General features: G+C 43.8%; 1 protein-coding gene across 3 annotated transcripts in view; it reads right to left on the bottom strand.

Moving 5' to 3' along the window:
• The window catches only part of LOC139787343 (uncharacterized), a 238,716-nt gene that overhangs the window by 93,486 nt on the left and 119,734 nt on the right, over positions 1 to 25,496 (bottom strand). For all 3 annotated transcript variants that reach the window (XM_071726452.1, XM_071726448.1, XM_071726445.1), the window contains one exon: positions 15,854 to 15,928. In XM_071726452.1, coding sequence (XP_071582553.1) covers positions 15,854 to 15,920 — 67 coding nt within the window. In that variant the 5' untranslated portion in view covers positions 15,921 to 15,928. The remainder of the gene's footprint in view (positions 1 to 15,853; positions 15,929 to 25,496) is intronic.

Raw genomic sequence — 25,496 nt, 5'->3', positions numbered from 1 at the left:
ATTGTAAATAGTTGACATATGTATTATGCTATTATTATGTGATAAAGCAAAGGAACTGGATCTTTGCAACGTGCAGGGGGAGAAGGCAGAGGTGTGCGGGGTGAACCGCGGAGCGGGCGAGGATCTGCCCTGCACGAAATCCGGCGGTTTGCGCGCAAATTGGATGTTATCTCTCGGCAGCTGGGGACAGAGCACACTCAGGTCCGCGCGAACGCGCGCGCACGTCCGCACATACATACGCTCACATAGCCACCTGTATCCGCACACATACTCATACACGTACACACACATATACACATATATATCGACCACTTATAAACGTGAGATGAGAACTTTACCGATCCTGGCATCGAGGCGAAGTCCAGGGGCGAGCTTTAAGCTTCCGACTTCCCTCTCTCCTCGTATCTGCCTTTCTCTCCCCCCCCCCTAACCCGCTACTCTCTCCTTCGCCGTCGTATCTTCCAACCATCCTCCGCCGTCCTTGTAGTAGAAACGGTTGTGTCTTAGCCGCGAGAGAGAAAGGTCGATTTGCCGCAGCTGCTCCAACGGATCGTTAAAATCGACTCCTAAACTGCAATTCGGTTCGACGAGCAATCCGCGAATTCGAGCATCGGCAATAAAACATCGATAATTTTGCCAATTCGGATCATTTCGCGGAGACGCATTGTTTCGCGGACGAGCGGGCACGGTTTTTCGCATCCTACGTTCGCGGTCGATATCACGGCACATCTCTCCCCGCGCGGGGAATCTGGCTCGCATTCAGGAATCAAGCGGATTCACGGACGGGGAAGAGAGAGAGCTTTACACGAGCCGAGGCGAGGAAGATTGCAGCGCGCAACTGCGATTTTCTGCAGTGCGCCTGCATTTCTTTTTAATAAATTACGCGCGGAGATTTATCGCGAGCGCGGCGCGACTGATTGATGAGCGTAGCGATGCGCTCCGATGAGCGGCGCGTGCGAAGGAGGATGAAGCGCGTTGCACGCGCGCCGCGTGTGAATAGATATTGCCGATATATATACTTAGGAGTTCGGGTACCCGGCGAGGCTAAATGAAATAATATCTCGAGAGCACTTCTATCCCCCCATAGGATGAATAGGGCGCGCGACTGATGGAGATGAAGGAAAAGCTTCGGGTCGACTGACGTCGAGGTGCAGCTCGATGAATGGGACGCCGTGGAGTGACGTCCATCGAGATCAAAAGACGAGTGGATGATCCCTGGACGCGGACTGTTGAGCGGAGACAGAGAAGTCGTGGAGATTATCGGGACGACGGCAATGACAACAAAGAGCATTCCGTGTTCCATTGTGTTGGACGTCTGCGCCGGTGCATTTGCGTCAATATAAAACGCTGATTATGGCGTCCCTCCTTGCGACGGACGGAGAGTAGTGCTCCTACCGCCAATAATCGACAATCATAATTTTTATATTAACAAAAATGCATCGAGAGGGACGATATAATTCTTACCGTTTCTTCCTTCGCGTTTAATAATAATTTAGTGATAAAGAATGGATAAAATTAAAAACGTTTAAAATAGAAATGCAAGACACTTTCTGAGACGTGACATTTAGACAATCTTTAAAAATATAAAATCTGTGTAATGCGCGGAGAATTAAATTTGCTTTTGATATGTCTCTCATATTTGATGAAACTATTTTATTTTGCATCACATAACGTATGCTGCGTCAAATTTAATGTCAATTCATCGAATTTTGGATATTCGCAAACTTTGGACAAGAATTTCGCCGCAATCAAACGGAAAATTAAACACTCGTAAAGGAAAGTTCCGAATATCAATCCCAGCTTTAAGGAGAAATGGCATAAGAAAATATCGAGATTTATCGGAAGCGGCTAAAGATTTCTTCTTTCATTGTACCGGAATGCGCCGCGTAAACCGACCTCGTATACTCTTGAGAAGAATTATCGAGATGTTTATCCGCTTATAAAGGGCCGCTATCCGAATATTTATTAGTTCACGAGAGGGGAACGACGCCCTTTTCCGCTCCATTTCAACGGGCAAAAGTGTCGCGCTGCCGCCCGGTATTTATTGTTCCGATGGGAGCGATGTTTCGTATGTTTGTACCTGCCTTTTCTTCGAAGCGCGTGCGATATATTCGGCATAAATGACCGAAAATAAAGTGGCGGAATTATTTCTGATTGAAGAGAATGATGCTTCAAGTAATTTCCAATCATCGACCCCATAGCACAGATATTTTCTAAAATTATTCGATAAATTACATGTCGTAGAATTACGAGAGATTACTATTTACTGTTATTATATCAAATAGATAACTAACGATGTTGTAAATAATGTAATATTATTAGCTACTCTGATATCTTTAACACAATTTTTTTCGAACATCAAAACTCAAAGGGCAAATAGATAGGGTAATTATCTCAGCATTTCGAAGAACGTTCAAAGCTCGAAAAACCATTCGCTCCAACGTACGCGTGTAAAGACGTATTTATAACAATGATAATGTGATATTCAACGCGCGGAGATCGAAAACCGACCGTTCCCCGCTTTCGTGGTGGAGGGCCGTTCACTTGGAAGATATTTCCGGTGCGCGAGAAACGAAAGGTCACTAAAAAGGGGGTAGATAGAGGATGATTGACGAAACCATGTGCGAGTATGCGGAATTCTATTTCTACCGCCCGGGACCATCGTACGCTTGTAGAGGCTTATACGACCTCGTTTACCGTACACGTACCGGCATTGTTGCGAGCAAATCGTTTGTATTTTCTACCGGCGATGCAAACGAGCTCGCGGAAACCGATACTAAACTGGTACCCTGAGCGTTTTCCAGGACCGACGCGGGCCATAGTCGTCGTATATATCGACCTATCGATGTCTTCCGCCACGCAACGCCTCGCGGCGTCTTCGTCGAACAAAAGCGACGACGGGATCTCGGCAATCTGTTTTCTCTCTACACCGACAACACAGGAAGACTCACGGTACGCCTGTGTGAAAGCAATTCCACGACGAGAAGCCCTTACGACCGCAGGAGAGCGCCCTTTTACATCCCGCGATTTTTCTCATTAATCTGGGACCCGGGTGCTCTGAAATCCGAAGCTAAAACGAAATCTCGTAATTTAATTGGGTCGCGGACAGATGTTAAGATTCTCATCCGGATCTCCGACGGACGAAGGTTTTAGGAAGTTCCAAAATAGATATCTGCTCGCGCGCGGCGCAAAAGTGTGTAATCAGAATGCTCCCGCGTAGATTACATGTCATCAAGCGTGTTGCGTCTTGTATGTCGAAAACAAAGGGCGGTCGGACGCGATTAAAATTCACCGGCCGCGCGGTTATAAACGAGATCGGAATGAACAATGTGCACCAGAATTAACACATCGCCGTGACGCGTAATTACCCGTTCCGCAAGCTCCTCTCGGTCCCCCCCCCCCCGTCCCCCCTCTCGTCCCAACCCGCACTCGATTATCCGTGAAAGAATCAACGGACCTCGAGGCACCCATCGGTACTTTGATTTTATTACCACCCTCTCTCGAGAGTCGGCAGCCACTTCTTCACCCTGTCCTCTCTCTCCACGGCACCCTCCGGTTCCTCGAGTTTCTCAAGTCGTCGACTGACTCGACGGAGCCGTAAAACAATAATGAGCAATCACATAATAGATCGCCCGTGGGATCCCCCTCGGTCGTTGCATCTATTCAACTCTCGCGCTGGCCGAATGGCGCGTTCGATTCTCAGGCCGACGATTTTCCTAGTTGGCCTCGGCTGACGCGATCCTGACGCCGGCATTTCGCCGTTAAAGCTTATCGACGGGGAGGCACGAACGGGCATTCGCCCGATTAAATTGTTACGCAAGTAAGTCGACACTTTGGTGACTTCGTACTTATCGATCGGCGGCCGATGGGTATCGCGATGCGCGTAACTAAGGGCAACGAAGGTGCCGATTCGTTCGAGTTTACTTGACGCTTTCCCCCTTTTTTTTTTCTCAAATCAATACCTCCCGAGATAGAAATTCGCGGTGCTCTAAATACTCTTCGCACTGTATTTTCAAATTGTATTCTATTTTTATAAATACAATTGTATTTACATTTGTTATATATTTTTTGTGTTTTATATTTATTCCCATATTTATATCCACGTTCATAACGATATTTATATCCATATTTATATTTCCAGAATTTCAATATTGAAAAAATACTGATTTTTATACTGTTCCAGTTTCGTTCTTTCTCAAAATCTCGAATAACGCAGCTTTATTCATATTTTCATTTTCACTATTACATTAGTTGCGCGAAAAAAAAAAGAAAAAGGTGATAGTACCATTCACCATTCGTGACAGATGGTGCGCTTTGTGACACCGACAGACGATTTCCAGTCCGGCCGATATTTCGTACCTATTGCGAAACTTCGCTATCATATCCAACGTCGACTTTACGTTTACGCCCCGGTGTACGTATGTAACATACGAATACATGCACACAGAGAGACACACGCACATACACACGGGCGGGCACGCCACAATGTATATTTATATATATATTTACGTCGCGGGGGGGGGGGGGGCAAAAATGCACTGTAGACTGTAGCCTGACCCACTCTCGAGGAATATACACGCTCAATATGTATGCGGTGCGTACGACTACCGTCGCGCGGATGCGATTAAAACTCTTATGCGTTACAGCACCGTATGGAAATCAGCATGCGCGGAATATTGTAGCCGCATGCGGCAACGAAAGTTCGCGCTCCGTATCTGCGTGTGGAATTTAGCGGAGGATGTTTACGAGGGTGCCGGGGACGCGAATGTACGTGCGTGTTTATGCGGCCTCGCGCTTCGGGTCCGTTTTAAAGCGAATAAGTACGGACTTAATAATGTTTTGCTAAATGCGACCATCGCCGACGCCGCGCCGCCGCGCACAGAGAGAAACGGAGATAATACAGCCACGAAAGTTCACATTTTACGTCTAGAATTAATAGAGACACTACACAACCGTGTCCGACAAATGTTACGTGCGTACGTAACATTTATACCGCGATATATAATGATGATGAATAAAGGGTTTCTCGCAGGCATAGGCACGAAAGATATCAGAGTAAAAATGTTACGAAGAAACGAAAGATTTCTCACGTTGTGCAATATGCTTTTTATCAAGTAATGATAAAGGGCGATAGTTTTAAACAATTTATAAATATACATAAAATATTTTTACACGAAGGATTATTGCACGTATACAAATATACATTTAAAATTAATTGGATTTTATACGTTTCTTGAGTAATATTGTTAGCTAGAACGAAATTTACTATAGCTAGACTTCTCTTCCTTTATACAATGTACATCATTTGTCTAGAGCAAGTTACTTTCGATCCTGCAAAGAGAAAGAAAGAGAGAAAGAGAGAGAGAGAGAGAGAGAGAGAGAGAGAGAGAGAGAGAGAGAGAAGGTCACATAGACTAGATTTAGCGAGACAAATCTCCAGGCTGTGTACACTTCATGCGAATCTCAGTTTCTCTGCAGCCACATCTCGTGTTGGACTCCCATTGCTACCATTGCACTCTACATTTTATGAAGAAAAGAATGAAAAAAAAACCCTGTAGCGAAAGTGGATTATTACAAGGGAAAAGAAAAGAATTTCGCTCCGAGTTCTTGGGAGAACGATAAATCAAAGGAAGGAGGTCCTGTAAATGTTTTACTCGCATTTTAATCACGTTTAATCGCGAACGACGAACAAAACTGCAGAGAAGATTACCCCAAATTTCGCCGGTCCATTGTGATTTTGCATCCGAATGTTACCGAGGGAATCCACTTCGCGCGACTTGCTCCGCGCTATATCGCTGAAATTGATACAGGCGTTAGAGCGGCGCCGTGAGAGTCCATCAAAGTCCGCCGGGACGTAAACTCGCGATAAAACGTCAAATAAAACGCGACGATAAAAAAATTGGGGCAACCTCTGTGTGTATGTGTGTGTTGTAGGTACGCGCGTTTATAGGTGAGCGCGAGAAATAAAAAGTGTCGAGAGGGACTCACCGGCTGATGGAGGCAAGTTTCGCCGAAAGAGATCACCAGATTTCTGTCTCGCGACCGATACAAGCGACCGACGGCATTCGGTAATCGGGGTCACCGAGTTTACGCAAGAACGATTTTACAACAGAACGGGTCCCGAGCCAATCGTTCCGGGCCTACCCTTCGATTCACACCTGCGCGATACGCGGCACATGGCGAGGAAGATAAATTTATTGCAACGTATCACACATGGAAAAAGGTAGCTCGCCCACCTTTCTCCCCAAGAAAGCTGAGGGCGGACAGAAAAGTGAAGGGGATGTAGAAACGACAGATCGCATTGGCATTGTGTCACGATATTTGAGCGGGTAAGTCATCGAAGGAGACCTGTCCCTGCGCATAAGAAGTATGATAAAGTCCCTTCATTCACTCTTTCAGCTTTGTTCGTCCTGACATGATGTCAAGTGTCAAGTCGTCCCGCGAGCGAGATATCTCGACACTGAAAACTAAGAGTTATCTTTTACAGCGCGAAACGCTTCCTTCAAAGCGTCACGACCGCGCCGGTATCCGGTAGCGCTCGCATTTGCGAATGGGTATGTTAAACTTTGTAGAGCGTAGAGGAAGGTAAAACGGCAGAGATCGTCATCGCTTCGTCAATAGGGCAGTAACGGTATTGAAGGGCGCGTTAGGTTACATTGCAGACGCGCTTACCGTGATGATGCCGGTGAAACCGGCTCGTGAAAGACTCGAAAGTGCTTTATGTACTTCCCGGTCTACATATGTATGTACGAGCGTACACAGGGAGCGGGCGGCGCGCAGAGCTGACTCTCCGCACTTACCGCGTTGTGTCACTACAAATTGCAAACGTGCCGTTGCCGCTCGAACGGTATGGAAGCATCGGTTTTAATTGAAGCGGAGTTGTGATTCAACCGCGTTGTTTCGCGAACCATTCCGAAAGCGATATGGTCTCTGACGTAAACGTGTAATTCTTACGTCTACATACCTAAAACCGTATCGCGAATTGTCGAAACGTTTCAGCCGCAATCTCCTGCGGATACCCCTCCTACCCTACGGCCGCTCTCGTAGACGCTCTTCAGTCTATCGCACAGTGTTACGAGACGATTCGCACACACACTTTCAGGCTCGCCACGGCCGCGAGTTCTGTAAACTCGGAAATAATGTAGACGCGCCGGGTTTTCAATCTCACAAAGATTAATTCGCGCAAATATCATTTTGTTTCCGCTCGTTGGCTTACGCGCTGCATTGTTTACATACGTTCTCGCGGGCGGGGGCTAACTTCCAGGAAACTCGTTTCCGCGGAAACGCGGGGGCCGTCGCGCCGCCGGCGAATTCTCCACCCCGGCGGCGCCGTTATAGCCGTTCCATCCTCAGCAAGACATGTTCCATTTCAGGAATACAGGCGCGGCGCGGGATGAAACTCAAACGACGTAGCATTACGTTTTTTACGAGGAAAATTTTTCACGCGCGCGCGTTCGACCGAAACTGTCGCGGAAACTGTCTGATGTCTACATCAGCTCGCGGTGCTGTTTTCAGAGCGATATCGAACACCTCGGGTTTCGTGGTAAAGTACACATTATGCAAATCGTCGCTCCGACTTGGTCGGCGTCGTGCATCACGGAAGGCGACAGCCTGCGCGAGGAAGAGGGGGCAAATAACCGGCCAAACATACGGAAACAGTAACGATCGGGTAATTAGAACAAAAAAGCTTGTTCGGTAGGCGACCCACGCGAAAGGTACGAGCGTTTGCAAGATGCACACACCGAGAGATGGTCGTCTCTACCTAGGGAATGGGCGACCGAGGGTGGACCAGGCCGGGATCTTCGCTTCGAATTGCCAAGTGCACACATCGCTAACTAGGTTACGTAATACAATTAGCGCCTCCGCTAATTTCTCAGCGCCGACTAGGCAACCGGCTAGGATGGGTAGTTCGCTATTAATGGGCAAATACAAAGCGCCGACTATCCGAAACGCGTTGCCATCGACTCCCCTCCCTTTCTCTCTCTCTCTCTCTTTCTTTGTTTCTCTCTTCCTCACCTCGCCTTCTCTCGACAAGAGGAGCAGTTACGAGAACCCTCGCCGTGTACGGTCCAGACGAACAAAAACAAGTTTGATCGCGTTCACAAACACGGGGGTCGACCGGCGCATTTAATCGCGAGAACGCGCTTCCATGGCTCTTATACGACGCCGCGACGCCCGTCCCCTATGTATTCGGTATTTGTACTGGGAGGAAATGCGCGTTGAATATTCAATTCGCCGCGTTATTAATAGGCGTGAGTATCCTTCGCGCCATATTCGTCGTGTACACGATACTTTAATCATCGCGCGGGTAGAAGCAAGAAAGCGAAACCGAAGGAGACAGTGAACTTTACTTGATACTGAAATTGAAGAGACGAAGGTTCTTCTCGCGGCATAGAACTATTACAGCGACGTAAATGTCGCGTATCACAAATTGTACGTATCTCGCTATTTTTGTGAAAGAAATTAACTTGAAATTGGTCAAAGAATTCGTACGTAAAGAGAAACGTGGATAACTCGCTTTGTACATCTCTCTCGTGTGTGTATATAGATATATATATATATAAAATAAAATAAAATATTAAGCGAAGTGTGCAAGTGATGTGTTACACTTACTAAACTGCCGCACAAAGTCGCGGTGCAACCGGTAGGGCCGCGTAGGACCGTACTAAAACGAAATTAACGCTCGCCAGAGGCGAGTCAAGAGGATGGTGTTATTCAGGAAAATAAATTGCGCAAGGTGCACAGAGAAAAGGATTTTAAAGGATCACGAAGTGAGCAAGCGAGGAAAGGAGGAATCTCGCGGAAAAGATGTGGGGATGTGGGGAAGAAGCGCGAAGAGAAACAGAGACGCGGAGAGAAAGAAATGGAAGGTGGGAAAAAAGATAGGGTAAAAGAGAGAGAGAGAGAGAAAGAAAAGCGAATAAAAGATCACGGATTTGTGTGGAAATGAGAGGAAGCGAGGAGTGAACGAGGACGCGCGACGGAAAAATGGGGAAGGGGGTGTGGATAGAGGGGCGGAAGAAGAGGATAGCTATTCGTGCATCGCTGAACGTTCGTCGAGCGAGTCGCATCGGTGCATCGATGCGCGCACGCGCGCGCGGTTTGTGCATCCAGGATATTAAAAACATACACATCCGACGATAAATCCGGCGTAAAATATAAATCGGTAATGCCGCCGAAAAACTCGGTAGGAGCTGAGCCTCCGGTTTTCCGTCCCCCTCCACCTTGTTCATCCCCCCTTCGCCGCACGTTATTCCGCTCCGCCAGAATCGCGCCGCTTTTTTTGCCTTTCTTTCTCTCTCTTTCCTCTTCCTCACTCTTCTCGATACAATGTACAGCTTGAATGCGTACTGTGTGCTCTCTGATACGCCGCAAGCGCACAGGTGAGATTTCGCAGGATGCTCGATAGAGCGAACGAGATAACCACTCCTCGAATGTTTTTTCTTTTTTTTTTTACGCGAAGGAGAAAGGTTAATGAGTGCGAGGATGCGTGAATTAGCGGGCGATTTCGAAACGAGAGGCGACACACATTGAAATAAATAGTAAATTTCATTAATGCCATAAATGTGATGCAATTTGTCAATCGAATAAATCTCTACGAACGAATTATAACGCTATGGAACATAATGCAATATTAATATGTAATATCATTTACTATTACAAATATCGTATGCCGCTTACAAACGATGTTAAACCACTTTCCACGTACTATTTATACGCTAATCAATGACAAACGCGGCATCGATGCGGCTGGATAAATCGACGAAAAAGACAAATTCCATTCAATGCCTTTATTTCGTGGCGTTGATTACGCGGCGTTCGATTTTCCTAGGCAACAATCCCCGTCGCTTTAATCACCGACTCGGCGCCTTAAACCATATTTTCCTCCGACACACGTCCAAGCTTAACGTCCGACAAAATGTTTTCGGCTTTACTAGAGACAGAGAAACAGCGAGAGAAAGAGAGAGAGAGAGAGAGGGAGCACGGGACGGGAGTGAAAAAAAGGGGCTCGTCGTCGGTCTGGCTTTTAATCGTCGTCGCGACGTTCCTTTTTTGCGTCCCTCACGCGGGTGGGCGCGCGCACCAGTGTTGGAATCCACTTTAACGGACCTCGCTAATTACCGAGCGGGTAGCTCCGCTTATTTGCCTTGACTCTGATTAACCTTCCACGTGGTGTTCCTCCCTACGCAACAGAAACGGAAGAGGGGTCGAGGGAGGCCGACCGTGGGGGGAGGCGGTCATATATAATCGCTTTATGCACGTTTCCGCGTGATATCGCGACTATGAAAATTTAATGTTTTTCGTTTGCCATAAGTTCTGTCTAATTGGATTCGCCGTCAAATGATACACCTACATTTCACGATTATATTTTTCAATATCATTGAAAATTAAAAGAAAAAAAATCAATATTACACATCGATTTCGAAGAGATATCACTATTCAATTTATATATCTCGCGTAACTATTGACGTTTTGACAAATTTACTTGACAAATTTTCCGGCAACAAACTTTCTATTGGTGTTCCTTATTGCGTTACACAACATTTTATAATAACCGTCTATTCTGAAAGTAGATGGTGATTATGAAGTGTTGTGTAACGCAATAAGGAACACCAATAGAAAGTTTATTGCCAGAACCGTGATTCGATAACCGGCGCTGCACGTACGATCGGGCCTCTTAAATGATACCCGCGACACTCGCTTATCCGTTTGGCACGTTACACGCAAGGCAAATATCCGCGGGCGATTATGGCACTAAATCAGGCGTCTCGCGGAGAGAGGAAGGGAGGAGGGGAGTAGGCGACGTGGAGGATGGAGCAATCTGAGGCGGCGCACGATCACGCGAAAATTCACCGCTTCGGATGCGCCTTATCTCGGCCGAAGAACGTGCATATCTGCTAGGCGGTCAGATAAGGATGATCCACCACCTACGAAGCGCAAGCAGTCGGCGCAGAAAATTATGTGTGCCTCCGTAAAAGCGTCGTGCCCTCGTCCACAAACATTGCCGAGTAGAGTCCCTCAGCGAAGGGGAACTCGTGAGGCAGCGCGAATGGGAGAAACGGAAAAAGAGAGAAAAAGAGAGAAAGAGAGAGGAGGATAGAGTCGGATCAACATCGTTCTCTCCCTCGTGATTCTCGGTTTTACACTCGACGCATCGAGGGAATAACTATTTCCATAGCTCTCGTCTATCGAATTTTCGGGCAGAGTCCGCATAAACCCACGCGGCACAAAGTTGCGAAGCATACGCCGACTGATTGCGTCAGTGTCGATGGCCGGGCAACGTTTATCGCGTTTATCGTGTCGCCGATAAATTATCAAGGGCGGCCAGATATAAGCGTTACGGTCCATTAACCGGAAACTTCGCGTAATGCCCATCTCCGCGTAACGTTAATTTCGACACGCGCGTGCTGTACGCGGAAATGGGAAAAAAATGCAGTTTTATTACAAAGGTACAAAACCGCTCGCGCGCCAGGGACAAGAAACGAATTTCAGCGCTTCGCTTCGGGCACTCGCCCCGTCCCTTTCTCGCAACCGGCCGGTAAACGCGCATTTTTCTCGTCGTAAAATTAACTCTCTTTTCCACGCTCTCTCTCTCTCTCTTCCTCTCCCCCTCCCTCTCTCTCTATCTCTCGGTCTCTCCTATACTCTCTTCTATCCCGATGAAAAAGGTTATTCATATCAGGGGGCGCGTACCCTTTTCCGCTGCAGATTACTTCAAAGCAAATATTCTCCGCGCGTTCAAAGGAATTACAAGGATATAACTAAATCCGTCGAATTTTTGCGTCGCAGTTTAAAGCAAGATTGTTGCGATATGAGTAAAATAACGAGCGTGTGTAAAAAAAAAGAAAGAAAGAGAGAGAGACTTAATACATTATTGTCACGCGCGCGAATCTTTCGCAATCTGCGTAGCAATCAAAATTTTAGTATTGATATTTTCGGGCGCATGAAGATTAAACATTTCATTTTCAATGCCGCCAAATATATCTAAAATATTATGTAAAAATTATTTTATACTGTATAACAAATTATGTTGTGTATTGTTTAATTCGATGGAATTTTTATTAGGACATAAAGTTAAGAGCTTGTCAGTGAAATGCAATTTGTACCTACGCTGAAAATAACACATTGACATTTATTTAGAAAATACCGTGAAATCCCTCGTGCCCGAAACCGCAATGTCCCCAAAATGACGGCAAAACGATATAATGGTATGCAAGTTGTCAGATATGATACCTGTAGCCAAATGATTTTATTCGCTGACTGCGGAGGGTGCGTATCGTATTTACCTCCGGTTTACATCGGCTTAATGCCGGCGTTGATATTCGAAATAATAGCGGCTCGCTGGCATAAGCGCGGTCCTCGTACACGTAACGCGGTATCCATGTAAGCGCTTAGATTTACTGTTTCCACTGGCTAGCGACCAGCCGAACATGGCTTTGCCAACGTTGAGGCATTATATCTCTACTGAGCAGAACAATCTGCCATATTGTATTTCACTGTCATTTGCTAAATATGTGCAAAGCCCAATAATAGTCGTGAATCTACCATTGAACAGTGCGTTACCCATTTACACTCCTGAAACTTGATTAGCGAAAATCCTGATATTTCCAAATGCTCGCAACTCAAAACCTATTGACATCACGTTGTTCCTGCCAGGAAAAATCAATTTCAAATTTGCTCCAGAAATTCGAGAACAAAGATAGCTGTACATTTCGAATTTAATTATTAAAATAAAATATATTTCATACATATATATATATATAGATGTACTTGGCGCTTGATTCAAGAAAAAGAAAACCTGTTCTTTTAACGACTTAATTGGTCCCGTTTGCATCAAATACAAAGTCTTATAGTCCCTTCGTAATCTCAACGGTCTTTATGCTATTGTCCCATAACACCCACACCATTAACAAGTTTCAAGCTTCTTAGTCGCCGTCCACGACCCTCTAAAGCGTCGTGGTCCCGTGGCCACTTCAATCTACAAAGACGGTCCGCGACCGTCTCGAAGCCGCCAATTAAATTAGTTACCAAATTCAAGAAGTCGAAAGAAGTGGTTTAACGCGAAGAGGAACAAATGACGGGTACTTATTGGCGTTTTGCGTCTATATGAATTTCACGACTAAGAATCCAATAGACCGGAATGGAAAATCGAGATTATTCTCACAGATATCTAAGAACGATCGAGCGATTTCTTTATAAACGATTTGGTATTATTATTCATTGCCATGTAGAAAAGTATAATATTTCAGATAGAACAAAAATAAAATTTCACGACAGCATTAATGTCCTTTTATAAACGACAGAGATAAATATTTATAACTGACAGAGATAAATATTTAAATTGATTTAAATATCCTGAGTCCAATATCCGGTGGAATTTATATTCAGTTAAAAAGCTATTTAGTTGATATGGATTAAAAGTGTATTGATAAAACGGCCGAAATAAATTAATACACTTCGCTTAACTCCTCGTATCTTCAATATCTTTGAAACGATAGTTCGCTGGTGCGCCAGCATGGAACGTTACCGCAGTTCGTTACTTCGCGAGTCTTTACGACATTGTCTCGCGCCGGTGACCATTGGCGAGTTTCGGACTTCTCGGTCGCTGAAAGGAAAGTCAAAGACGGTCCCCGGTGCGAGAAAGCCGCCAATTAAGTCAAAAGGGGGAAAGTCCGCCTTGGCAAATTCCGGACGCGCGTATCGCTGCGGTTCGTTTGCCGTCGTCAGAGCGCGACCGAGAAAATACACTTTGACCTGGATCGGCGTTAGGGAGACGCGTACTTGGTGTCTCTTGTGTACTCGAAATCGAAGTTCGTACCCGCGGTCGGTTCCAGGCGAACTCGAGAGATTGTGTCCGTTCCTTCGTATGTGAACGGGGGTAGATTTGCCTGCGATAGAGGGCCAAACAAGTTGAACGCTGCTGGACAACTTTCAAATGGGACAGTGAGTTTACCGCAGCATAGATTCGGCCGCACGCGCCGCGCCGCGCCGCCGTTTCAAAGAGACTATCTGCGCGACCGTGCCTGCGCGATAAAGAATTATTCTAGTTTAAAAGGAAAGAATTAAATTCGATCACGTAAAAGGAACGAGGAAATTTCGCTCGTATAATGGATAGCGAACACATTTTACTTATCCATCACGTTATTAAAGACTGCCGTCGATAAAAGTATAATGCAATCCTTTGTAAACTGATTGCGTATTTTGAGAAATATATATACGTGTATTTCTACGTGGATAACGGAGAGCCTTCATTGTCATTATAAGACGATCTGTTACCGAACCGCGCGGGAGCTTAGCGGAGAAATAAGCTCCACTGGTACAACCGCTGTACAAAAGCCTCTTAGCCCCAGCTCGAGCAAGGGTGAAAGAGGACTAATTTGTCTATCCGCGTACAGTTGGGGGAGAGCTGGTAGAAAAGAGCCGCGGTTATGGGTCACGCTTGGGTGTGCAATACATCCGGGAAAACCGCCCGGCCATTCGGAGGAACATGAACACCCTCCCGCACGTTATTTCCACGATCATCATAATCCACCCCTCGCCTCGACGTTGTTTTCGCACAGGTTCACACCAGATTCTGAGCGACCGAGGTGGATTAAGGATTTTCCGCCTCTGCCTCTTGTGGCCCCACTACCGCTCGTCGTCGGTGACAGAAAAAAAGAAACGACCCAATTCGGGGGGTTTTTCTGGTTTTAGAGGCCGGCTTTTGCAGCTCGTTGCACAGCAGCGAAAGCAGTAACGGTAGTCCACTCGTGCAACGAATAGCCGTAATAGTATTGTTCACCGCATTCGCGTAAAGTGACTCGCAAATATTCTTACACAAAGTACCCTATTTTATCGTATGTATAAATATATGTATATACTTTTTATATTTATGTCAATAAACATGTTATTTCTTTTTAATTCAATACGTTATTGTACTGGAACGTCCAAAGCTTTTCTTAATAAAATTTAAAACATGACTCCTAATTAGTATTTAAAAAAATGATAAAACACAAAATATAATTATGCAAAAATAAATGCAGAGCTATTTTCAAAAAAAAATATTTTAAAGGCTAAAGACTTTACTTTCAAACTTTATCAAGTTCATTGCTTGATAATACTCTCTAAGTAACTCTAAAGTTGACCTGATAAAATTGTTAAAATATTTTAAATTTTAGGATCATACATAAAATTGACAAAAATTATTTTTAACTTTATAAATTATTTTAAAACTTTCTAAAAGCTTAAATCTTCTTAAAAATGTTATTTTTTAAATTAAACTACAATTTTTTTCGTCGAATTATCGTGATGTGAAATAATCACTAGATTTTCATAAATTTATAAAACGTGAGAAAATAAATCTTTAAATTTAAACGCTCCACATTTCCAAGTTACTTTCATTTAGATTATTATTACATCATTGTTAGATATAAGTGAATCTGTTAATTTACCGCAAGTTATTTTATCTCGTTTTTGTTCAGATAATGGAACGTTTTTCTATTTCATATACATATATATATATAATTCTGATCCTACATATATATTTCTATTAAAAATACAATATTATATATATACATATATATATAAATCTGCCACAAATTATAAATTTTTATTTAAAATGATTACTGTCTAAAAAAAAGACGTTGTGTAAAAAATAAGTTCTATATTATAATTAAAAACCGTAATAATCCTCTTCTAAAAAGGGTATACTAAAAAATTCATGTAATAATTTTTGGGGAATATCGTTAAATTAGAAAGCCTGAATTTATGTTAGATATTCTGATACCACATTTTTTCGTACGCAGAGTGGCTATATTTAATCTCTGATAATCGATTTAGTCATTGGCAGAGAATTTTCGATAAAATAACTTACCACGCGATGCACCGAGAATGCACGATTGTGGCAGCAAAAAACAAGTCAGCACCAGTGGCCAATTCATCTTCGAATCTACAACAAAAAGAAAGCACCAGATTCGTTAGACAACAACAGCCATTTAAGCGTTTATTTGTGGCGACGGCATTAAAAGACATCGAAAAATAATCATCCATATATATCGATCCAAAACACTTCGGCGAAGTGTTGAAAATTCGCGCTCGGAAAGCGATTGTCTTCGAATAACTGCCAAAATAGCTTGTGCAAACAAATCGCCGCGTGCGGCAATATCGGTTTTCTCCTACGACTACTCCGGCTTATAGCCCGCCTTATCCCCCCACGAAATCTTGAGAAAAAACACACCCGGCGCAAATTAATGCGTGCTACACTCATTTCCAAACAACGGCTCGGCACAATTAGGGGAGCAGCCCCTACGTATGTAATATTGATACGGACGAGTGTTCCACGCTAATCCTTCTTTCGGTCAGTTATAACCCGATACCGATAGACGTGCCCGCGGCTACGTCACGAAGGGAGATGGATCGCTCTTGGCGCGATAGAAATTCAGGGGGATCGATATCGCCCTGTAATTCTTGTATCGGCCCCAAGAATAAGTAGCCCATTGACCTCTCGGGCACGTTCTGAAATTAGACCGACCGTGTCGATAAAACGTACCAGATATTCTCGTGTTAAAACACCGTCTTGCGCGGCTCTAATGTATTCCGAGTTCAATTTTATATCGTGGCTCATTCGTAAATTTGCCTCGGCATACGCCATAATAATATTTAGCTCGTCCATCTCGCGCGCTGTCCGTATTCTATGTGTCTACAGGAATCGAATCACATGCTAATATCTGTAGATCCAAGATTCTATGCCGCGCCCAATAAAAACACGCCGAGTAGCTTAGGGTGGAGACCTTTTATTCGCGTCCATTCGGATCGTTGCGCGAGCAAGCACAGACATTCTCCAGCAGACAGGGACAATATCTGGCGCAATCTTATGAAACGGAGCTAGCATTCCGCGCAAATTTTCGGAAGCCGCATACCGCGCGATGAGAGGGTTCGTCATTGATTTGACGCGCGCGACGACCCTCTTCTATAGTAGTTATTCCACTTTCAGCTTCCTCACAGAAGCAAGCTATAATATCTGAGATAACTGGTTTTTATTTTCATTATTTTACCTCCGTCGGTTTTACCAAGCAACACTAACATTTCCTCAACTGTGGCCTTTCCAATGAGCTTGAGTTCATCGATCGAATAAGACCAACAGATCCGTGTTTTTGTGGATTCTCGTAACGTTCTTGCGCTATTCGCCATGCGAATTAAACGAAAAGGAAGCAAGTACGCGCCGGCCGATGAGAACGAAGCGAGGTAAAGGGCGCGAAAGAAGAAGTTGCCTTCCCCGCTCGCGCACAATAAGACAAATAGATGTGATACAATGTAAAAGGAAACGAGTACCGCGCGCGATGAAGTATGCATGTAAACGTGAAAACATATATACGTCTTGTCACGCGATAAAGGCGCGAGATACAACGCACGTGGGCGACACGTAAGCGTTCCGATGCAAATTGCAAGCGTTGGATAAATGAATTTACATTTCCGTGGAGTGTTTTCACTTTTGGCGCGGACTCCCGCCCGTAATTCTTTCGCGCATACGCGTCGATCCGGACGCGAATGCGCCCGCTTCTTACAATAGCTCTCGATTGATACAGTTAACGCCACAATAGTTTTCAACGTCGCCCTATATGAATATCGCAGTCAATGGGCGCATTCAGCGGAGACGACAATCGAGTAGCACTTGAGCAGCAATGCAACCCCGCTTCGCTGAATATCTCAGGGTATATACCGATCGTATTCAATCGCTACTCAACTGTTGTCTCCGCTGAATGCGTCCAGTGTAAACATGAAATGAGATTTGGCCAGCTGTGTTTAACCCCGCGCGTACAATGGGAATATGAGCCGGAGATTCTAATGCATATTGAACGCGATCGATCGCATTAAAATCTCCGCGAGCGTCGCGAAAAGCAAGGGTAAAGGATTAGATAAAGAAATGTTAGACGCGAAGCGGATTCTTTCATTAAGAACGCTACGTCTCGACCGGATCATTCTTCTTCTCAGCTATAGATAAAATATGACGACACGCTGTAAAGTCAATCATGATACGAAAGCAGGTACATTGAGCTCCGTAAGAATCTTGAGAATTCACGGAGCGAATAAAAGCGCTCGTCGCAGCGTCTCTTGCCACCCTGTTTATTTTCATCGCGCCTTTCATCGTGACAAGCTGATATTCGGGAAGTCACCCTTTTGCATTTTTTCATTAGAGACTCTCGTCCTTATTACAGAAAATGCTCGTTCTGCACGATTATTGAGAATGGCCTTCTCAACGCAATTCGTATTAATTTGTACGAATTCGTTTCTTCCGTTCTCTATATTTACTCGGCAATTAGCTTCGCGGTATTAGCTAATTTGCATTCACAAAGACTATACCGAATATAATCAACTATTCGTTGTAATATTAGGATCATTAATTAAACGATAATATTTCATACGTCGGGCGATTAAATGCTTCTCTTGGATGGACCCTAACATCACCGTAAACGCGAGGCGGGAGTCCTCATTTATAATTATCACGGGTAGACGGATGAAATCGCTCTTCATCGCGACGCTGGATTCTCAAATAAAATCTCGGGGAAATTTAGTCGGTATTAACATCGGGAAAACGCGTGGCGTAAATAAAGAATTCTGTTGCGGCGGAAACATCTCTCTTCCCTCTCGCCCGCGCCGCGCCGGCGAGATCGGCGGCCCGTCCTTTCCTCGCCGCACTGCGATTTCTCGCGAACACAGAGAGCGACTAATATACCCGCGCAGGAACCTTTATTTTTCTTTATTAGCTCGTCGCGGTGCAACAATGCCGCGCACCTACGCGCACGGTGTCAATGACGCCTGGCTTTTCGCAAACTCGGCGGCGGACCTTCGCAAACCGAGCTGGGCCGTGCGGATGCGACCGAGCCACATCTGCGGACTCCCGCAGAATATCGCCGTCGCCCGCGCGAACAAAGGAAAACGGGGGAGGGTAGCGGTGGCGACGAGGGTCGGTACGAGGATACGTCTCGCACGGGGTGGATGCGGGGTCGGCGGTCGGTGAGGAAGAAGGAAAAAGGGAGAGGAGAGAGAGCGAGGTAGAGAGAAGCTCAACGGAAGGATACGAAAGAGGGTGCACCGCCTCGGGCGTTTCTTCGTCCCGGTCTCTTATGTCCCCGGTCCTTACCTCTTCCAGCCGCATCGTTGCACCCTCGCTCTCGACACACCCCTCTCGGCTCTCGCCCTCCCTCGGCCCATCCCGGAACTTCTCTAAATAGCCATGTGACGCTACCAGCCACCGTATTACATTCCATATACACACACCGATACCGCACGACGACGCGCACACGTACCTTACCGTCCGTGTGGCGCACGACACACGCGCGCGTATCCCGAGGAACCGAGGAACGCTCAGAAACCAGAGTTCCTGATCTTGATAGCGCCCGCGGGCGCGCGCGCCAAGAAACGACCGCGTCGCTGCAGGGTTGTCCCACGTGTTCGCGCATGTATTTTGTGCGTAGTTACGTTTCTACCCTTCCATTGGCCTATCCCTGACTTCTGACGTTTTTTCAGCCGCCGCGCCGCCCTCACTGCCACACGGACACGGAGTTGTTGAGTTTTATAGTTGAGTTTTATGGAGATATTTCTGCGTGCGACCATGATCACCGGTCACCAGTTGTTATCGTTATCCTCACGATCGTGTTAGAGACGCGCATTCGTGAGAGAACTCGGAAATTCGGCATGACATCTGCGACACATAGTCGGCGCGAAGTTCGAGGGAAATGCCGAAAATTCGCAAGAGAAACGGCGCATTTGAAATATCGCTATGCTCTCTCGTGGCCGATCATTATTTCGCTATAATAATAGCGCGATTATTATTTCGATAATAATAGCAAAATTATATATTAACGTTAGGAAGTTACACGGGGGAGGCATCTGGTAGCAAATTCAAGGGATGTTCGATTATTGATCATCACATTCAATTTATACGAGACAATTACGCAAACAATACTGTTATTTACTTAGTGCAATATTAACTTGCCATGAGGTTACTAAATTGCGTTAATAATGTATTCTTCAATTATGTCGAAAGAACAATTACACGTGTAATATTTGCACATGTTAATTGAGTTTGTTTCTATTAACAACCTAATATCTAGTCGCACTGTATTATGGAAATTTGTTTTTCTGAAACGAGAAGAAAACGTCTGATTTCAAAAATAGTGCTTGTAAATACTTTATCGCAGAAATTCGATATTCTCATATTTTTAAAGCATTAGATAAGAGTGAAAGACTTTAAAATGTCATTAGATTAAATTCAACATGGAATATATAATATTGGAAAATAATATCTAAAGTTCTTTTTAATCCGACTTATTTTTAGATTTTATTGTAATTTGTGTAATTAGTTTTTCATTGGAAAGCAATATGGGATAACTAATATAACAAAATCACTGCAATTAAATATATTCATTTTCGAGAAAATATATCCGAAATCAATTAATGCAAAAATATGTTTTATATAAGATAATGTCATTTTATGCAAAAGACATAAATAATGACATAATTATAATTTCATTTAGAGAAAACAATTGCAGCAATTATTAATGCAATATTATTGCAATATCTGATATTATATAGTTTCGAGATATCAACTTTCATACAGACGTTACAGATGTCACACACAATGGGATTTTGTAAAACAAATTAATACAAGTAACTGCGATTGTGCTCGTATTTTAATTATTAAAGTGACAATAAAAGAAGATTCCAAAAATGTCAAATTTTATTATCTCGTAGACATATAAACAAGGGGGAATATTGACGTGATGGTTTAATACATGTTATATATTTAAATTGTGAAATGCTTTCAGATGTAAAACATTTTTTTGGATTCCTATTTATAAAAATGTACGTTATATATACTTCTATATGCCGCATCGCAAATGGATTGTGCTCCGCTCTTTGCAGCAGAACCGAACAAATTAATTCCGTAGGTTCCCCTCCTTTTTCCTTTCCTTTTCCCACTCTCTCGAGACACTCATTAGCACCCATTCTGTTCGCATCCAATCTACGCCGTTAAGATGAACCGGTTAATATCCAATGCATTATCTCGAGATTCTACAATCCGCCGGGCGATATTAAGCGTTCGATTACATCGTTACATTTGCCGCCCCCGCAAATGCAAACAAATAATTCGATCATGTCGATACGCACGTATATACGAGGCACTTGTGCCCCGGGCCCTTCGAGCGTACAGTACTCACCACGTCCATCGCGACTCGTAATCGAATAAAGTGCAACTGTTTACGGGTAATTCTCGTACAACCGGTAATTCGAGCTAATACCGCATTAACAAATAATACCGTGTCAGCGCGAGCGAGAGAGACGAGGAGGAGGAGAGAGGGAGGGGAAAAGGGGGCGAGACCGAGGCGGAGAACACAAGTGGGAGAACCGTGGATGAGAGAGCGAGTTTAATTTGCAGATAATTATACCTCGCCGGCTACTGAGCTCCATTGGAAGCGAATAGTAGCGAGACCTTGCTGCTGCATCGATGAAAAGTTATAGTCGGAATATCGCCAAACGCATTTGAAAACAAGCGGATTTATTTCGTTTTATTTTCCTACGTGAATGAAATCGTGCGCGCAATGCGACACTCCGGACAAAATTCTTATTCGTATATGTGTGAATTTTTCGCGAAATTTTCATCGTTCCGCACGTAAAAATGAGAATATATCGAAATTACACGTCCGTCGGAATTAATAACTTTTTACTCGGCATTTATACGATTGGCGATTCAGGAGCCACGGCCGGATTTCATTAACGATTGAAAAACAGCGCGATATATAACCCAGTTTCGAGCGTGCATTAATTCTAGCGGCACCGTGCCGTAATAATCTGACGTCACGTTTCGGATCATATCGCTGCATCACACTGCATTGGGAATTTACATTGCGTGGCAAACAGCGTGAGATTTTTGCGATGGAATATGTCGTAAAAAATGAATTATGGCCTGCGGGCCGATGCAATCGGAAAATGGTGCTTGTTAGATTAATGCCAAAGTTTCGCAATTTTACTCGCGCTTAATTTCATAATAATACACCTTACTTTTCTCATGCATCTGAAAATAATTCAATTATTGCAATTGCTATCGTACTTCTTCTCTATCTCTGTTTATACACTTGCGGCGTACATTGCGTGTTAACTAGAGATTTCTTTTATTTCTGAAACATCATTCTCGATATAACCGCATATAATACTATACCGTACTCTCATCCAACGAATACATAGACGGAAGCGAGACGGAAGCGAGTGTATGTCGTGCCACCACCGATATCATACTCCGACATATATGCAGGATGTACAGATTGAAATCCGTCCATCGATCGAGACGGCGAATTCCACGATACGGCCCGGTGGCACGTACGAAAAGACAGGAACGGCGCCGCGAACAGAAATACCAGAGTGCCATGGGAATCCTGCATTTTTTCTCATTCGATATAGAACATAGTGAGTAAGAGAGTGAGAGAGAGTGAGAGAGAGAGAGAGAGAGAGACACGGTCGGATATTCAATTAATCTTCACCGGAAATCGATTTAAGCGACACGCGGTACGCGCTCGCGCTTATATCCTGAAAGTATATTTTTCTCTCGTGTAATATCGGGGAATCGCGTAGAGACCGGTAGATGAGCCGATGCTTCGAAGCTGTAACGTCCGATTAATTCCATGGACACCCGCGGACATAAAAACGCTTCGAGAATCGAGAACGTGCGTGCGTGTTTCGCTACTCTGAATGCTCCGGACGGACGGCGAGAACAACACACACGACGAAGAGATGCAAAAATATTGTATACCGTAATAACGACTGTGGCCCCATCCCCCTGGAGTTTCTCTCTATCGGGGCGGTATCACGAAAAAGAAAATAAAGAATACGCAGTACTTTATGAAAAAAGTTGGAAGAAAGCTGTGTGTAGCGACTGCCATCGCACAACTTCAAATTTGTGGCGAGATTCGGCGTCATAAGCCGCCGACGACGACGACGGCATGATGACGGCATTAGATGAGCGTGGGGCGCAATAAAACCGGAGATGGACGAGGAAGACGATGCCAAGGAATATGTTGCGGCGACCGCAGCTATTTCTCGATCGCTAACGTTCCGAGGAAAAACCATTTTTCATCATCGGTCTCTGATATTACGATTTCTATCCTACCGTGATCAATATACGATCTCGTTTTGCGCCCATGGAAATATTACTTATTATACCCTGCCGTGATGTTTGCGTACACGAGTGCGCGCTATAAGTACCAAAAAATCCCCACAATGGATACGTCAGGGTATAATTTCGTATAGGTAACAGAATATGAAAGGAAGTGCACGCGAATGAACATGTTACTTGATAATCTATAACGCTGATTGTTCTCTGTACAACGAATACTAAATATCGGCTTCATAGAACGAGCTATGTGAACTATATTCGTTGGCTTTAATGAGATAACTTTGAGAAATAAAAGCATGCGGTTTAATTTCGCGGGTATTGAAGATTGATTAGCGGATAACGATCGAGTGCTACCTTTTTTTTTGGCTTTATTAAAGTTGAAAAAAGCTGCGGAATTACTTTCATTAATTCTTGATTGCACCAAATCACTAATTATATTATTATTAAGAATTTTTTAAATAAATGCATGATTATTTATAAAAATTAAGGCTTAATTTCTAGCGAATAGAAAGCATCACGTAAACATCCACAAAGATTAAAAAAAGATGCTTTCATTAAGTAAATTGCGGAAAGATATATAATTGTAACGTAAGAAACAATCTAAAGTCATTATAATTTTTGATTCGTAAATAATCAATTTAAAATATTCGCTATTTAATATAATTGTAATCTAATGTCATAACGAATGAGTAGTACGAACGTACAATAAAGTTCGACCGTTCTTTTCTTCCCGACGTTTTCCGCCGGCATCTCGTGTCGTGGAGAGCGACTGAAGAGATTAAGATAATATCTGAATCTTATGTCTCATTCTTCCAGCTTCCTTTAATCTCGGTTTAAACTGCACGGCTTTCTGTTAAAACACTCGATTTTAGAGTCTTAAGCTCTTTTAATCCATAAGAGAACATTACTCGTCGATTAATTGCATTAAATGCTTAATACTTTTCTCCCCAAAGTCCGTTAAATACTTTGGTACTTAGGCGAAAATTCGATCCGATAAGACTTTAAAAAGCCGAGCATATGCGGCGCGTTTTTTGAGCGAATGAACGCTGAGATGAGCATTAAGCTTCGTTCATTATCGTTTGATTAATAAATTACCGCTTAATTATCATTTCTTTTTAGACTTCGTTCGCGCGCGGTAAACTTTTATATTGTAATCTTGGCGTTCTTAAATATACTTAAGAATATAAAATGTTGGTATGTATCGAAATTATAAAAACATATAAACATATGTACCTGTTATATTGTCAACACAATATCAGAATTATTTTTAATATATTATTTCAGTTTATTCGAACATGCAATCTCTACATAGTACCATAGGTTTTGTTATTCACACTTATCGCGATCTCGATATTTTCGTATTTATGGATTCTCTTACTCTTTATATACTTTAATTAATTAATTGTCAGAGTAAACTATTAAATATCGTATGCGCAACCTTCTGTATTGTAATACAGTAACAATAACGTACAGTAATAATAAAACAATCGGAAATGAAACATTTTGTTTCAATCATATCATCGAATTTAATCCAAAACGTTCGATTGCTCCTGAATGTTATTATATCGTACACATCTCAACAAAAAGCACTGTTTGCATAATATTTATTCGATATCGATGAAAATCCATGATATAACAGATCTGATCTGTTTGGCTGATGAAAATGATTTTAATGTCGCTGTGCGCGTTGGATACTGGGCAAAAAATTTTAAATATTTCATGTGAATAATAACACGAGACGAAAAGATGGAAAAGATGGAATAAAATTGTCTCGTGGCAACAGAAAGAAATTTTAGTTTTGCAATCTTAATATTTTAATTAATGGACAGCAAAAAAAGAAATAAATCTGCGGTGCAGGATACCCGCAAGACGGACTCAATTTTTGTGATTAATTTAGTTACTCATTATTGGAGATCGATCGCGGATTTGAATAATCTCGATACATATTCTCCATTCAATTACCTGGAACGCGAGCCGCGACTTTAATTGACGGGCCGCCGCGTTTAAGTCGCGCGTAAGCTCGCGCGCGGTGTGTCTCGCGGGGTATTTTTACGTGCCTGAAGTTTCCTACGTGGCTCGATTTGTCAACCGGAACTTTCGCGCGTCCTTTTATACCTTTATTCGCCATTGTGCTTGTTTTGTTGCGCGACGCTTTGTATTCGCGTAGCGTGCTATGCACACGAAACAAATCAGAGCGGCGCTAATGCGCGCCGAAGGTTCGCGAATTTTTCCGTCGCGCTGAGAGCGACGCGCGCGCGTACTCTTTCTCTTCGTGGATAAAAATCGGTAGAGCTCGAAAGATCGCCAGAAATGTGTTGTATGTGGGCGGCGAGCACCACGGCCGCCA

Source organism: Temnothorax nylanderi, unplaced genomic scaffold (genome assembly GCF_030848795.1).
Source record: "Temnothorax nylanderi isolate EJ_2023f unplaced genomic scaffold, tnyl_v1.0 TNYL_tig0009_pilon, whole genome shotgun sequence".
Classification (NCBI taxonomy): domain Eukaryota; kingdom Metazoa; phylum Arthropoda; class Insecta; order Hymenoptera; family Formicidae; genus Temnothorax; species Temnothorax nylanderi.
This window is presented reverse-complemented; position numbering and strand designations above follow the sequence as displayed.